We start from the raw sequence: 14,374 nt of genomic DNA on the forward strand, positions 1-14,374 counted from the left end.
ACCAAAACTTTTAAATCCTCAATTAAACACAACCTTTAAGACCTCGTTTATCTTTTTAGTGACCTTCACTAGTTTATTATAGCTGCTGTAATGGCCCTTGGAATTAAGTACATTCATGTTAGGAATAAAAAAAAAAACAAAACAGGAGAGTCATAAGGCAAAATTTCTCATGAGAACAATTGATTTTCTGTCTGCACTACAAAAGCTTATTTGAAAACACTTTTTCACTCATAAAACCAGAGAGAAAGCTAAAAACACCTACAGCACTATAGTATTTCTCTATTTCTCAGGGAAGTCACTAGAAAAATAATTGCAGCAAATACTACGATTATAAAACTGGTTACCAAAGGTCATCAGGCTCATCTTAGCACCAGTTAGTTTAGAGCTTATTGCTCTGCTCTCAGGAATTAACTTCAGAAACAGATATTATTACACCAAAAAGCCACCTGACAAATAAGAAGGAATTTCAGCATTTACAAATCTAAGGCCCAAAATGAGACGAAAAACAGAATTGCTAGCATTTGTCTTTGCTTTCAAAACCTTTAGATACACTTTATAGAATTAAAAATAAAACAAAAACTAAAGTGGTCTCTAGTTTTCAGTAAAGTATTTCCACTTTTGTCCCAAGCGAAATTCACATTCAATAAATATTAGCACTTTTTAAAGCTTGAGAAATAAGAATAAACTGAAAGTCTGACAACTGAAGTCTTAGACGTCATTTCACTATGACTTTCAATAGTTTCCTTTTTGTCAAATTCTACACACAATACTAGGAGAGCCTTCATTAATATTTATTTGAAAGAAGTTTTATACTAATTTGCCAGTATATTAAAAGTAAGCCTTTCCACAAACGTCTACAGCTACATTTTACAACTCAAGTGAAAAAATTACTAACACCACAGCGATCACTGCAAAGATACAGACTTCCAAAAATACCCAAAACAGGTGAGATCTGCATTCAGGAAAAGATCACTTGGTCACACCAGTTCTTAAACATCAAACTTGAAAAACAGCAGAAGACAAAATATCTGGAAATTAGCTATGTTGATTTATTGTGAGAGTATTTCCAGGAGAAAAAAAAAAATTAAATCAATTTTAAACAGCACCATTATCTTATTAAAAAAGTCTGCCTTAACTAATTTAGTATTGAGTATTATAGAACCTAGATAGGTATTCAGACAAGAATAATTTTCTTCTTGCTTTCAGTATCAATAAAGAATAATGAATAATCTTTATTATGAACAGCCTAAATGCAAAGAGATTGAGACCGTTTAAAGAACACCAGTTAAGAAAAAGAAAATATATTACTCCTGCATTTCTTAATCCCCCAGACTGTTACACTCCAGTCTATAACATCTTTACAAATGAGCTGAAGACTAATGAATGAAAACTTAAGCTCTTAAAAGTTTGCTTTCAGAAATGAAAGTCTCTTTCTGGAGTGGAAGAAATCTTCCATACCTTAACAGGCCAGATTCATGCTGAGCCACCAATATAACTATAAAATTTCTCTTGGGTAACACAGCTGCAACTAGAAAGCAACATATATGTTCCAAAACATTTAAAAACATTCTTTAAAAGTATATTTCTATAAATGCCCCAAGGAAAATAATTTCATCTTTTGTTCTAACATTTTCTTTAAGATCAAGCAGCTGCAATGCCTGAGTCTCAAGAAAGGCATCCAAAACTACACATATTACTTTTTATATGATTATCTAGTTAATTTTTACAATTATTCAACAAATTATTTCTCCATCAATTTGTAAGTGGAATAGTACTACAAGTCTTTCACTGCAAAGCTGTTTCTTCATTTTCCATACATTGGAAGAACACAGAGGAGAGATTTAAAAAATAGATATATAGTCATCCAAGAAACAGAAAAAAATGGTGAGCTTTCTTACCCTTCATTAGGTATATAAATGAATCCTACGTTTTTAAAATAAAATATGCAGCTCCTTAGCAAACTTCAGCAATTAGGAAGCCTATTGAGCCAAAGAGGTCTAAAACAGGCATCTAATGGTAAAATCGCTAAATAAACCTTCACGTAATAGAGAGTCATGTGACAACTGTATCAAAGTATCTCTTGAAACGCCATTTACACAAACTCTTTATGTATAAACAACTACAATTGTGTGTTACCACTCTGCTCATTTTAAAACATGAATACAGAGGTTTTTTGGGGGGTTGTGGGGTTTTTTTGAGGTAAAGGTAAAATTTGTGGCCTTTCCTGCAGTATTCTGCTCACAACATCTGACTAATTTCAAGATTTTTAAATATATTTTTCCTAACACAAGGTTGCACTGTGTTAAACACGACAGCATCAGAGTTAAGAGGAAAAAAGAGGGCATTTAGGAAAGGTGACTGTAAAGTTTATCCTGCCTGGAACAAAAGGGGGAAAAAAGCAACCATGAGTGTCACTTAAAACATGCTTTAAACACAAAACTGAGCAGCAACTTAGAAGCAAATTATGAAAGATTAAGTATTCTAAAGAATTGAGGGAAAGCTGAAAAACTAATTTCAGTTTATTTGCTGAATATATTCAGCACATGAATATATGTGCTGAAGCTCGCACACGCTTTGCCCTGTCCTCTTTTACAACAATTGCCACAAAATGCTACTTACAGAAAGAAAAATAAAATCCCTAAATGCAAACATAAACGCTGCCGTTTTTCCCACCCTGGAGACCCCATTCTCAGCGCTGTGACAGTGGGTGTAACACACCTAACTCGTGTCACCCGCACCCGTGAAGGCAGCCGGGCTGCCCGCACCTAACCCGGGGGCGATGCCCTCTCCCCGCCGTGCCCTCCGGGAACGCCGGCGGGGCAGGGGGATGCCGGCGGCTGCCCCGGGGCAATCCGCACGAAGGAAACGCCGAGCGCAGGACACGCTCCCAGCCCGTCACCCTCCGACAGGATCAGGCCTGGCCCTTTGTGAGCCGCCCGGCCCGGGGTGGCCTCTTTCGGCAGGCGGCCTCCTAACGCGGGAGGGTTGCGCGCCGCACACCCGGTCCGAGCCCTCCCGCGGACCCTCGCCACCGCAGCAGTGCCGAGCAGCCGAACGCTTTCCTGGGAAAGCGGGCAACGGCCCTCCAGCTGCCGCACGGACCCGCCGGTCCCTCCGGCCCTGCCGACCCGCCCGCCACACGGTGCCCCGGGCCCGCCGCCCCGCGCGCCCCGGCCGGCGGGGCCGCCGTGAGCGCGGCCGCACGGTTACCTCCCACGGGCTTGGTGACGGCGCCGTTGGGCCTCCCGCGGGTGCCCATGGGGCTGCCGTTCTGCTCCAGCCTGGCCACCTTCCCGGGGGGGGGCCCTTTGACATCGGGGCTGCCGCTGCCTCTGTCGGGGCTGTCCCGCAGGCAGGGGCTCTCGCTCCTCCGCTCCATGCTCGGAGACGCGGCTCCCGCTGGCAGGTCGCAGTAGAAGGAGCACGGACCTAGGGGTGAGAGAAACAAGGGGCGCTTCAGTGGCCGCCGGCCCGCGCCGCCGCCGCCCGGCACCGGGCCCCGCTCGCCTGCCCGGGCCCCCGCAGCGCGTCCCCCGGGCGGCCCACCTCAGCCAAGCCGGGCGCAGTGCCGCCCCGCTCCCGCCGCCGGAGCCGGCCCCGCTGGAAGCGAGCGGTTCGCCTCACCCGCCCGGCCCCAACCTGCCGCGGGCGAGGGCAGCGCTGCGCCACGGTGCCCATCGCGCCCGACAGGCCAGCGGGCAGGAGCACCCCCGCCCGCCGCAGCCAGGTGCTGCGCCCCGGGTCCGGCCGCGGCCCTGGCCCGCCCCCGGGGGCCGCGGGGAAGAGGCTGCCAGTCCAGGCGGCCCCGCTGGCACGGCCCCCCCGCGCCAGCCAGCTGTGCAGCCACAGAGTAGCCGGCTGCCGGCGAGGAAGCCTCTAGCGAGCGGCTCCCGCGAGCTGCCGCTGTACTTACTGCTTATAGCCTGTCTGTAAGTTGGCTGAGTTGGGCTCTGTCCATGGATCAGAAGTAGAGAATCCAGGGTGGAAAGTTTTCTTGTTTCCTCCTCTTACGCCGCGTTCTTCCCTTCTACTCCTTCCCCCACCCCCAGCCCCCTCCTCGCCCTCCTCCGGGGGTGCCGGGGCGGCGGGGCCGGGGCGGTTGCCCGCGGGGCGGCAGGGGCAGAGCCCCTTCCCGGAGGGTCCCGGGTGGCGAGCGGAGCGGAGCGGGGAGGTCGGGACGAGGGGGCGGGGAGCCGCGGGGACGCTGGCTGCGGCGCGGAGGAGAGGGGAGAGGGAGACGACTTCTCACACCTTCAGCGGAGAAAATCAATACCGGGGGAGACGGGGGGAGGAGAAGAGGGAGCGCCGCTCTCCCGGGCTCCGCGGCGGCGGCGGGTGCCTGGCGGCGCGGGGAAGCGGCGGCGGCGGCCCCCGGTGTGTCACTTTCAATCGCTCCCTCCTCTGCCAGCCACAGCAGCGGCAGGAGGGACTCGCCACAGAGAGCGGAGAAACGATTATTAGTTGCGTTGAGTCATCAAGGCAAAGTGAGTCCTTTTTGGGGTTGTCCTTGGTTTCGGGTTTGGTGTGTGTGCACGCCTGTGTGTGTGTGTCTGCCTGTCTGTCTGCGCGGCGTTCCCGTCCCAGGGCTGTGCATCCCAAACATCGCCACCCCTCCTCGCCTTCGACACCCCTCCCCCTCCCCGCCCCCCCCCGCAAAAATCAAGTCTCGGTGCTATCTCCGGATCGGGCGCAGACGGGCGCGCAGCAGCCCACCTCCTCCCGGCCCGGCCCGCCCCGCGGAGCCCCAGCCCCGGCCCCGCTGCGCGCAGGGGTGGGAGGCAGAGACCCACCTGGCAGGAAATTAAACACCAATAAATAAATAATACATCTCGCACGCGAAAAGGGAGCGCGGTGCCGCGCGAAGGGAGGGCGTAGGGCGGGCTGGGTGGGGAAGGGGAAGCGTGGCAGGACGAGGCATTGGTGACAGGAGAGATCCAGGGCAGAAAGGCGCAAGGACAGGGGCAGTCGGGCTGGGGGAGGGCCGAGGGGAAAGGAGAGGAGGAGGAGCCGGGAGAAGAAGGGGAAGGGAGGGGGGGGGGATAGTGGGGAAGCCGGAGTTGGGGACACCGGACCGACCGAGGAGGAGCAAAGCTGCCACCGACATTCAGTCCCGGCGCCCGGGTCGGTCCGACGCAGCCGGTGCGGCCTCGCAACCTCCTGCCACCCTCCCTCGTCCCCCCGGGAGCCGAGCAGCGGAGGGGACCCTCCCGCAGCCGCTCCTCGCCGGGCCAAGGCGACAGTAACTTTTCGCGGTGCGGCGGGTCCTGCCGCCCCGCGGGCCGGTCGCGCTTCCTCCGGGCCGCCGGGCGGCCCCAGGTAGGGCCGCGCCGCCGCCCTGCTCTCCGCGCCCGGCTCCAGGCAGTTACCGGGGTGGTCCTGAATAATTGATGGCGGGGACCGGGAGGAAGTGACAAGCGGGCAGGGAAGCGCTGCTGCTGCCGCCGCTAAATTATTTAATAGCTGAGCTCCGGGTAGGGCATGACAGCGCTACCGAAGTGCAGCCAGCGGGGCGGGCAGAGCTCTGGCCGGGAAGTCGCATGGGGCGGGATCGAGCCCCTCACCGGTGCCGAGAGGCGAGCGGTCGCCCGGCAGGCAGGCAGGCAGGCAGGCAGGCAGTCCCCTCTGTCTCCGATGCAAGGTGCACCGCGCCGCTCCCCGGGGCCGGCGGCGGCGCGGGCGCGTCCCCGGGCGGGGGCCATGCCCGGCGGGCGCCCCGAGGGCCCGCAGCGCCCCCTGCCCGGCCCGGGGGGCGCGGGGGAATGAGCGGCGGCCCCGCGCCGCCGAGCCCTCCCCGCCCGCCCGGCGGCGGAGCGAGACCCGCGTTAAGGTGGACCGAGGGAATCCCTTCTGGTGCGGGGGGCGGGCGGCGGACGGGCGGCGGAGGAGGAGGGGGTGGCGGCGGGCACCGGAGTGCCCCGACGCCCCCCTACTCCGCCTCCCCCGCCGCCCGTCCGCCGCTGGCTCCCGGCGGGGCGCCGCCCTCCCCGCCGTGCCCCCTTAAGAGCTCTGCTTTTTACGGTGGCGCCGGAGGGTCAAAAAAAAGGGGGCTTCGGGGGGGGGTTGATGGGGACCGGAGCCCCCCCGCCCTGGGCACGGCGGGAGTGGGGACCGACGGGAGCATCACGGCCACTGGACAGCCCTGGAGACAGGGTTTCGTTCGCCCCACAAACGCCTGGGGAGGGTCGGGTGGGCAGCAGCGGCTGTCCTGAGCCCGCACGCAGCCGTCCCGGTGCTGCCCCGGGACTAGGAGGAGGGTCAGGTTCCCGCGGGAGAGCGGCCGCCGCCGACCCCGCAGCGCCCCTCCTTCCCTACGGGCGGCACTGACAGCCCGCCGAGCGCTCTGATGTCCCGGTGGGCTCCAGGCCGCCCCTGAAAGCGGTGCCGGGAGAAGCAGAGGATCCCAGGGCAGGGTAAGAGAAATCATCCCTTCGTCCCACACCCGACCTCCGGCCCGGCCCCGAAAAGCAGTCCTGCGGCTTCCCTCGCCTCGGCCGAAGGACTCGTGTCTCCCCGCCTCGGCAGGGGCAGGGGGACCCGCCGCCAAAGTGCCAGCCTTGCCCCGGGACAGCAAGCCTTGAACGCGGGTGGGAACTGGGTCCCACCGCCGGCTGAAGTCTGGGGAGCAGGAGAAGATGCGGGGGCCAGCGAAGGCCGGGGGCGGGGGGGCCGCCGCCAGGGTTAGGGTTCCGGGAGCGCTCGGAGGAGCGAGCGCCGGTGCCGGGAACACTCAGGCTGCGGAGCAGAGAGCCAGCGGCTGCCGCCAGCCGCGTCTCCCGCCGTTCCTCTCAGAAAGGAGCCTCAAAGTTTGGAGAACTCTCGGTTTTCTTTTTAAATAACTCCATCTAACTTTTCTCCTTTTTTTCCCCCCCCGTCTAAATCTGATAAAGCTCAGCAGCAGCTCTTACATGGAAGTTAGCGTTTTCCACCAGCTATCGAATAATTGAATAATGTTTTGTTCTTACCTTTGATGCTGAACTACGAATTCCCGCGGATCAATGGCCAGAAAGTTAGAAGAATTGGTGATTTAGGACTTCAGTACTTCTGGAAAAAAAAATGCCAATGGTTTAGCCAGGATCTTCCCTGTCTGATTCGTTACTATTATTATATCTGATGATGTGGATGGATGGATGGAGAGATTCAATCCAAGCCCATTAATGAGCTATTTTATAAACACCACCGTCTGAAGATCTTCATTTACATTTTGTCAGTGATCCTTTCCTTAACAGCGGAGACGTGTGGCGACAGCGCGATTACAGGACTTTAGTAAAGCTCCTATAAGAGTACGACTGGCTTGTTAATCGATTAATATTTTATTACGTGTAAATATTTTATAAAGTTTTTAGGAAAGCTATCGATTCTAAATTATTAAACTAGTCAGAAGGGCATTTGAATAATACATACAATTAAATACATTTAAATATATATGTAGCGATTGCTTCATTTGCAATGAATCCCCTGCACCTTTCTCTTGCTTTCGTTTTTTTTTCTCCACGGGCAGCTAGTTTCTCATTTGCGCGTTCACTGGAGTATCAGGATGGTCATATATATGTTTATTCCGTATTTATAAACTGAATGTTTACATAAAATACTCTTTGAAAAAATAACATTAAGATCGAGAGCGGTAATAATTTGAAAATTTTGCCGCAGAAGCAAAGGGGGTTGTTAGTGAAACAAGGAAACTGAACCGAGTTTGTATAAATTTTGCTGGTTGGTAACTTCTGTTTTGTAAACATCACTTAATTTAGACAGATTTTATGAAGCACGATGCTTATTTTTCTTTTACATATTTTTCCCAATAAAAGCCTTTTCTTTCTGTTTTAAATTACAAACACTTTTTTTTCCCTCGTTGCATGATTTTCACATGTTGTCCTTATTTCCACTGGAAAAAAAAGGGCGATTATTTCCCATCGCTTTCCTCATCCGTCTTCAATGTCGCAATTAAAAAAAAAAAGATATTTTTACTATTATTAATAACCTATTTTTTTCCTTACACGAACTCCAGTACGAGAATTTTTTGCTCTCGCACTCTGTTGAGAGCAGGAGTGGATGCGTTCCGAGCACCCAGCTCTCCTTGTTGCTGAAGTTCATGGACGCCTTAAGTGGTTGATTGCCAAAAAAAATTTGAACAAAAACACCTCCTTGGAAAGGTTTGGTTTTCATTAACTACGGCTTTTAAAGCCAGAACGCATGGAAGCGATCGCAGCTCCGTGCCCGCACAGGCTCCAGTGGCGGGCGGCTACAACCGGGGCTGCCGCGGGCCCCCGGGCCGGGGCGGCCCTCGCCCCGCGCAGCCGGCCCGAGAGCTGCCCGCCGTGTCTGGCAGGATCCGCCGGGCCCCCGGGCGCTCTTTCTCGCCTCCTACTTTGTCTCCCTCCTGCCCAGTGACTTCCCGGGGCCACGGCGCCCGCGGGACGGCAGCCTTCCCACGGGGCACTTGGCCCGGGCCGAACACTACAGTCCTGGGGGACGCCGGCCCGCTGCCCGCCGGCACCGCCTCGGAGCGCGGAGATCCCGGGATGCCGCGACGGCACAGTGGCCGGTGGGATCGGAGCGGGGCGGCCCCGCAGCACCGGCGGGGCAGCGCAGGATCCCCCCGCGGGGGCGGCGGCCGCAGCAGGCACCGCCAGGGCGCCGGGGCAGGCGGAAAGGGGCAGGCGGCTCCCGCAGGCGAGGGCTCCCGCCTCGCCCCTCGGGCCGGGCTTCATCGCGGCGGGACCCGAGCCCGCGGCCGCTCCTGGGGGCCGGGACCACCCGCCTGACCCGTCCCGGCGCCTTCGCCTTCGCACAGCGCCATCGCGCGGGCACCGGCGCCGGCGCAGCCCGAGGCGCCGCTGCTCTCGCCCGCCCGCGGCCCCGGCGGTGCGGGAAGGGCGCAGCACCTGCCGCGGGGCCGGGCGGGCCCTGCCGCCACCCTCCGCTGCACCCTCAGCCCCGCTGCGGCGCTCCGCCCTGCCCGCCACGTGCCGTCGAGGCTCCGGCACCTGGACGGGGCAGAGCGGTGGCACGGGCAAACCCGCGGCGGGCAGCGCCTGGGGACCGACCTCCTACCCGGCCGCGTTTTTTTCGCGCTCTCCTCGCGGGCTGGGAAAGGCGCTGGGCAGCCGAGGAGCTGAGCTCCTCTGCGCCTCTGCGGGGCGGCTCTGGCATCAAGAGCCCATCAAGTCCCCTGTCGGGGACGAGCCGTCTAACCTTGCTGCCGTAGGAGGGATTCCCACCCCTCTATACTACCGCGATCCCTCGCTCAGCGCCAGGTTCAGGAGGTGAAGCCAAAACGAAACGAAAATGTCCCTGAGCCCAAGGGCTGGAGGAGCCCGGCCCTGCCCGCAGCACTTCGAGGGGGGAGCTGTGCCTCCAGCCGACAGTGCCGGCGGGACCACGGCGCCGGCCATCGTCCTTTCCCAGCCGCAAGCCGCTGCTTTCCCCCGGCAGCCCAAGACTAAACGGGTGGCTGTCCGGAGGGGAGCGCGGTGGCTGCCGGGGCTCCTGGCGAGTCTCCCGGCTCGGCGGCACAGCGCCTCGGCCCCGCGGGAGCCCGCTCTGCCTCCCCTGCGCACCGTCGCCTGCCTCCAGCCCCATCGGGGTCCACGCGTCTCGTTCGTGCTGTGCCAATGGAATAAGTAAAATTAAAAACAACAAACCAAAAGCGTCTTTACGGCGCCTGAGCTCCGACCAAAGCTTTTCGGGACAGCAGTATCCCTGCAGACCTACCCTCGCCTCTATCCTTCCCCTCACTGGTTTTATTAGTAAGTCTTTTGCCGCTAACGCTGGTCGTACGGAGAAAGAGCTGTGGACAATAGAGAGACAATCTCTACAGCCAGACGTATACAGGGAAGGGAACGAGTCGGCCGGAGCTGTTATTGCAACGTATTTCGATGCCCAGAAGGCAGCGCAGCGCTGGCCGAGGCGGGCGCAGGGAGCGGGGCTCACCGGCAGGCCAGGCCGGCTGGGTGCCTGGTGAAGGGCTGAGCTGGCCGCTGCCGGGGTCCTGCTAGGCTCTTTCCTGCCCTCCGGCTCCCCACTGAGTTCTGCCGCTTCCCCGTGTTCCTCACGCAAGTCTCCAGATCTTGGCTTTCCCCCTAGCCACGGGTTGCCTTTTCCCGCAATCACACGCTGCAGTGCTAAACGCAAGGGATTTCCTCCGTGAGATATCATGCTCATCGATCCGCCTCACCTTAACAGACCTGCGAGACTCTTCGGTATTGTATGGCTTCTCTAAAACAGTTCCGTTTAGATTTGTAAACTGTCAGGAGCAGGGAGCACAGACCGAAGCGCCTGTGCCCTGTGGCTCTTTTCCTTCGAATTAACAGCTTATGGCTGGAAATGAAGGAAGAGTTTTGCCACCTTCGTTGCAACTAAGGAAAATTCCCTAAATCCGAGGAAGAAGTGACTAACAAGTCCCGAGGTGAAACCCACCACCCGAGAACCAGCTGCAGCTGCTCCTTCACCTCAGCCCACGGCCACTCCAGCGCCGTTTGCCCCGGTCCGGGAGGCGCCCCCCGCTTCCACTCGAGCTGGCCGCGCCGAGTGGGAAACGAGCGTCCTGCCTGCCGCGCACTGCCTGAGTTGCGGTGTGAACGAATGCGGGAGGGGGTTGCAGCAGCGAGTCGCCCCCCTCGGCCCGGGAGCCAGCCCAGCGCCTGCCTTTACATCCCAAACGTGTCTACGGGGCGCGGGATGCCGGGGCAGCCCGCTCTTCCTTTCCAACCGCGCTCTCGCCTAGGGTGAGAGCGAGTGACGGCGGAGCTCAGCAGGACATGCCGAGCATGTAAGGCTGAGGACTCGTACCCCGAGGCATGGATCGTTTTAATTACAACGATTTATGTAAATTAGCAAGATATCAGCCCTTCTGCCCTGCCAGGCTCCGACCTGGAAGCACAGCATCATCCGCCCACGTTGGACACCATCCCCTCCCAAGCGCTCTCCAAGTTCCTATGGCCGGCGGAGACCAGATGGGAGTAAAGACCCCAACAGAACGGGGAGGACAGAGCCTATTCCGAGCGCCCGCCCCGTGAGCTTCCCAACGAGCAGCTCTCAACCTCAGCTCCCCCGCGCTCATTGCCCAGGATGGCAGTGCTCATTAGCGAGCACTGTGCCACGAAGATGCCATTTTCGTCCTAAATCCAAACTTTGCCTCTTAACACACACTCTCATCTTCGTACGTAAACCACCCGTGTTAATTAAACCTCCAGTAAATGTGTAGGGAGAACCCTCCCCTCTGCCCCACAAGGCAGCAGATGCCGCCGGCTCCTGCCACGAGAAATGGTGCTCAGGGAGCAGAGCCGTGGCAGGATCTCATGGGGGCCCGGTGCCGGCCCCCACCTCACGCCCTCGCTGAAGGCAGAGGCAGGTCAGCCTGTGACAGAACTGAGCCCGGTCGGCAGCTGGGGGTGCCCGGCTGGGGATCCATAGTTTTCGTTGCAAATAACCGAAGGCTGCTGATCTGCCCAGAGAAAAGGGACAGATAGCGCAGGGGATTTCGAGTGAAGATAAACAAGAGTAGTTTTATTAAACTGTGAAGGCTGAAAACGCCGTTGAACAGAACGAGGAAACGCACCCTAATACACATGAGTCACAAACATCCCACAGCCCGACTCCAGCAAGCAGAGGCAGCTCAGAGCCTCCCGGCCGCGCTACGAACAGGGCTTGTCCCTGGCGAAATCATCGCAGTTGGAAAGCTGCGAGAGGCTGACCGGGTAATGCTCAGGGTTTTTAGGCTTTCGCAAGCCCTGTACTGGTACCGAAGGGGCTCAGCAGGGAGCTTTTTGCAGAGGAGTCACACATGGAGCCGCAGGGCAGGAAAAGGCCAAATCCTGTCGCTTTTCCTCCTGCAAACAATCCTATCGTCTTTTTCCCGCGATTTCCAAACTTTGACAGCCGATATGCACAAACACAAAGAATTTCGGAGCTTGAGTTGGTACTTGGCCCGTGAAAGGGCCCCTACCGGGTCCAGGTCTGTCTGCCCGCTCTCAGCACCTTCAAGAGTGGCCAAAAGGTGACCCGCTGCCCGAGGCAGCCCCGGTAGCCTTGCGGAGGCGGCGTCCTTCAACCTGGACGTGGCTTGACCGAACTAGGCAGATGCCTACCCGGGAGATGCCGGGGCACTGGGGACCTGGGGGCACTGCCCTGAGCCTGCTCGCCCTCTGCCCGCTGGGCTCCGCAGAGTTGGCCCCCCTCTGCTTCCACAGCCTCCGACGACGCTGTCTCCGTACCACCCCCGCTCCGCTCCCAAGCGGCAAGCAGGGCGCGGAGCGGGCCGGCAGCAAGTGCCCGGTCGCCGGCGGGGCTGCCACCTCCCAGCCCCGCAGTGCGGGCGCAGCCGCCGCCGCCGCGGCCCCGGTGGCTGCGCGGCCGCCGTGCCCGGGCACAGCAGCGGCGCCCACGGCCCCACGCACCGCTGTCACGCAGCGAGCGCGACTCCTCCTAAAGCCTCGTCTTCCTCCAACCCTTGCGTCTCCCCTGACCGCCCTCGCTCCCCCCGGAGGGGCCGCCGGCCTGCGCGCAGCCAGCGCGCTGCCGTGACAAATTTCACGTTTGTAAAGGGACGGGTGAAAGGTATCCGCCGTTTGAAATCCCATTACAAAACCAGAGCAGACGCAGTGCTCGTCTGCTCCCCGTCACGGAATCGCTCCAACTAAATCATCATCTATCAAGCGAGTTTGTCCCCAGCGGGGACGGCAGCTCTCGCTTACTCTGCTCCGTGAACCGCTGCACTTCTGCCCCGGGAAGAGCCCTTCAGCCACACCGCCCCTGCGGTGTGACACGGTTAGTTCCTCCTGGCCAGCGTTTCGCTGGGAGCCAGAGGCACTCCCGTCTCTCAGCCGAACGGGCCCGGACCGCTACCCCACGCCCCCGCAGCCTCCCCACCCCACGAAAGACGAAACGCTCGAAGATCTCTGCTCTTCGTCAACGCAACGGAGTATCTGACAGTCACAATTACCTGTAAATATTCTGACCGTTTTTGTATACGGGACACTTTTAGCCTTAAGCCTGGCAAGCCTCACACGAGCAGAACTGCACCACTACCGCAACTTCATCGCGGCAGACGGCAAAAATCCGCGCTCCGCTTTCGGCACTAAGTGCGATCCTCCCTGGCACCACAGAGCCCAGGAGTGGGAGAGATAGCTACCGCTTCCTTTTCTCGGCACTCTGAAGAGCAACAGCTAAACACTCGATTTAAACATTTAGGCAAGAATTCAAATCAGTCACAGAAAAAAAGGGTTATCTGTTAACAAGTCACCCTTTCGGTTCACACACGGGCAGATAAGGTGCCAGATTTTCTAAAATATTTGCAGCAGCAGTTTAAGAAATAATCACGAGGTCTGAGATGGTCACTACTAGATAAGACTCCACGATTTCATAATCGGTCTTCCCATTTTTTTACGTCAACCTTTCCCTTCCCGACCCATCACATCACAAAAATTAGCGGCGTGGAATTACCTGTCTGCTTCTTTGTGCCTCCTTCAAGTAAAGAAGGTAAAAGTCACTTCACCTATTAGCTCGTATAAGTAATAAAGAGGTGGCAACTTGGAGCTACCACATTTTGAAGATTGTGTCACATGCTTTAGCATAAGTAAGGGTGTTAGAGCCCTAGCGAGCACAGGATCAATTCGTTTGTGCAACAACTTGTGGCGCGTTTGGTTCTTAGCAGGTATTTTTTCTGTCCCTGGGAACAGCTCTGTACATCCTGCCTCGCTAAGACGGACATAACAACAGCCTCTCAGTTTCTGCGGCGTTTCTGCGCGCGTTTACCGAGAGGAAAGGCAGTTTGTCAGCGCCTTGACTCTGTATCAACCTATTATGAACCAGATACGACAGGATTTCTCGGGCTGCAGCATCTTCCTCGGCAGCGAGGATAAGTCGGAGGTGCAGCGGCTCCCGTGACTGCGCTCACTCACTCAGGGTCGTGGCATGCGGCTTCAGTCTCCCCTACACAACAGGGAGGAATTTGCCCCACTTTCTCAAAGTTTCTGAGCCCTGGACTTTTTCTAAGCCTCTTGTAAGAGAGGGGCTGTTCAAGACCTCGGCCACCCTGCCGGCCAGCTCACAGAGCTGCCTCGATCCCACTGAGGGGCCGCGAGCGGAGCGCACGCCTCGGAGGGGCGAGCTGACGGCTCCCCGCACCCCGGCGGCTCCAGCCTCCACCCCTGCTTGATCCGCTCCCAGGAGCTCTGGCACTCGGTCGGGCGAGTCCCAAGCCGAACGGGCTCCTTGCCAGCCCGGCGGCGAGACAGGCAGCGGTACCTCTCCGGGCAGTCACTGATGCCCGTGCTGGTGGTAGCCCACAGCCCTGCTGGCTTGCCGCACTGAAAAGGGAGGGGGCACTGAGCTTCCTCAGTCACTGACAGGGAAGCCCCCATGCAGGTGGAGCCGAGCT

General features: G+C 57.4%; 1 protein-coding gene across 6 annotated transcripts in view; it reads right to left on the reverse strand.

The window, feature by feature from the left end:
* Positions 1-7,810, reverse strand: part of SATB2 (SATB homeobox 2) — a 133,944-nt gene extending 126,134 nt beyond the window's left edge. Inside the window, exons 1-2 of one of the 6 annotated variants that reach the window (XM_064661988.1) lie at positions 6,963-7,810; positions 3,211-3,429 (exon numbers count right to left, since the gene is read on the reverse strand). In XM_064661988.1, the coding sequence (XP_064518058.1) occupies positions 3,211-3,379 (169 nt within the window). In that variant the 5' untranslated portion in view covers positions 3,380-3,429; positions 6,963-7,810. Of the gene's footprint in view, positions 1-2,619; positions 2,907-3,210; positions 3,430-3,624; positions 3,841-3,913; positions 4,577-5,561; positions 5,742-6,962 lie in introns of those variants that run through there. The other 5 variants (XM_064661990.1, XM_064661986.1, XM_064661991.1 and 2 more) reach the window with 5 other exon arrangements.
* Between the last annotated feature and the right edge of the window lie 6,564 nt (positions 7,811-14,374).

This window comes from Pseudopipra pipra, chromosome 7, assembly GCF_036250125.1.
Source record: "Pseudopipra pipra isolate bDixPip1 chromosome 7, bDixPip1.hap1, whole genome shotgun sequence".
Lineage (NCBI taxonomy): Eukaryota > Metazoa > Chordata > Aves > Passeriformes > Pipridae > Pseudopipra > Pseudopipra pipra.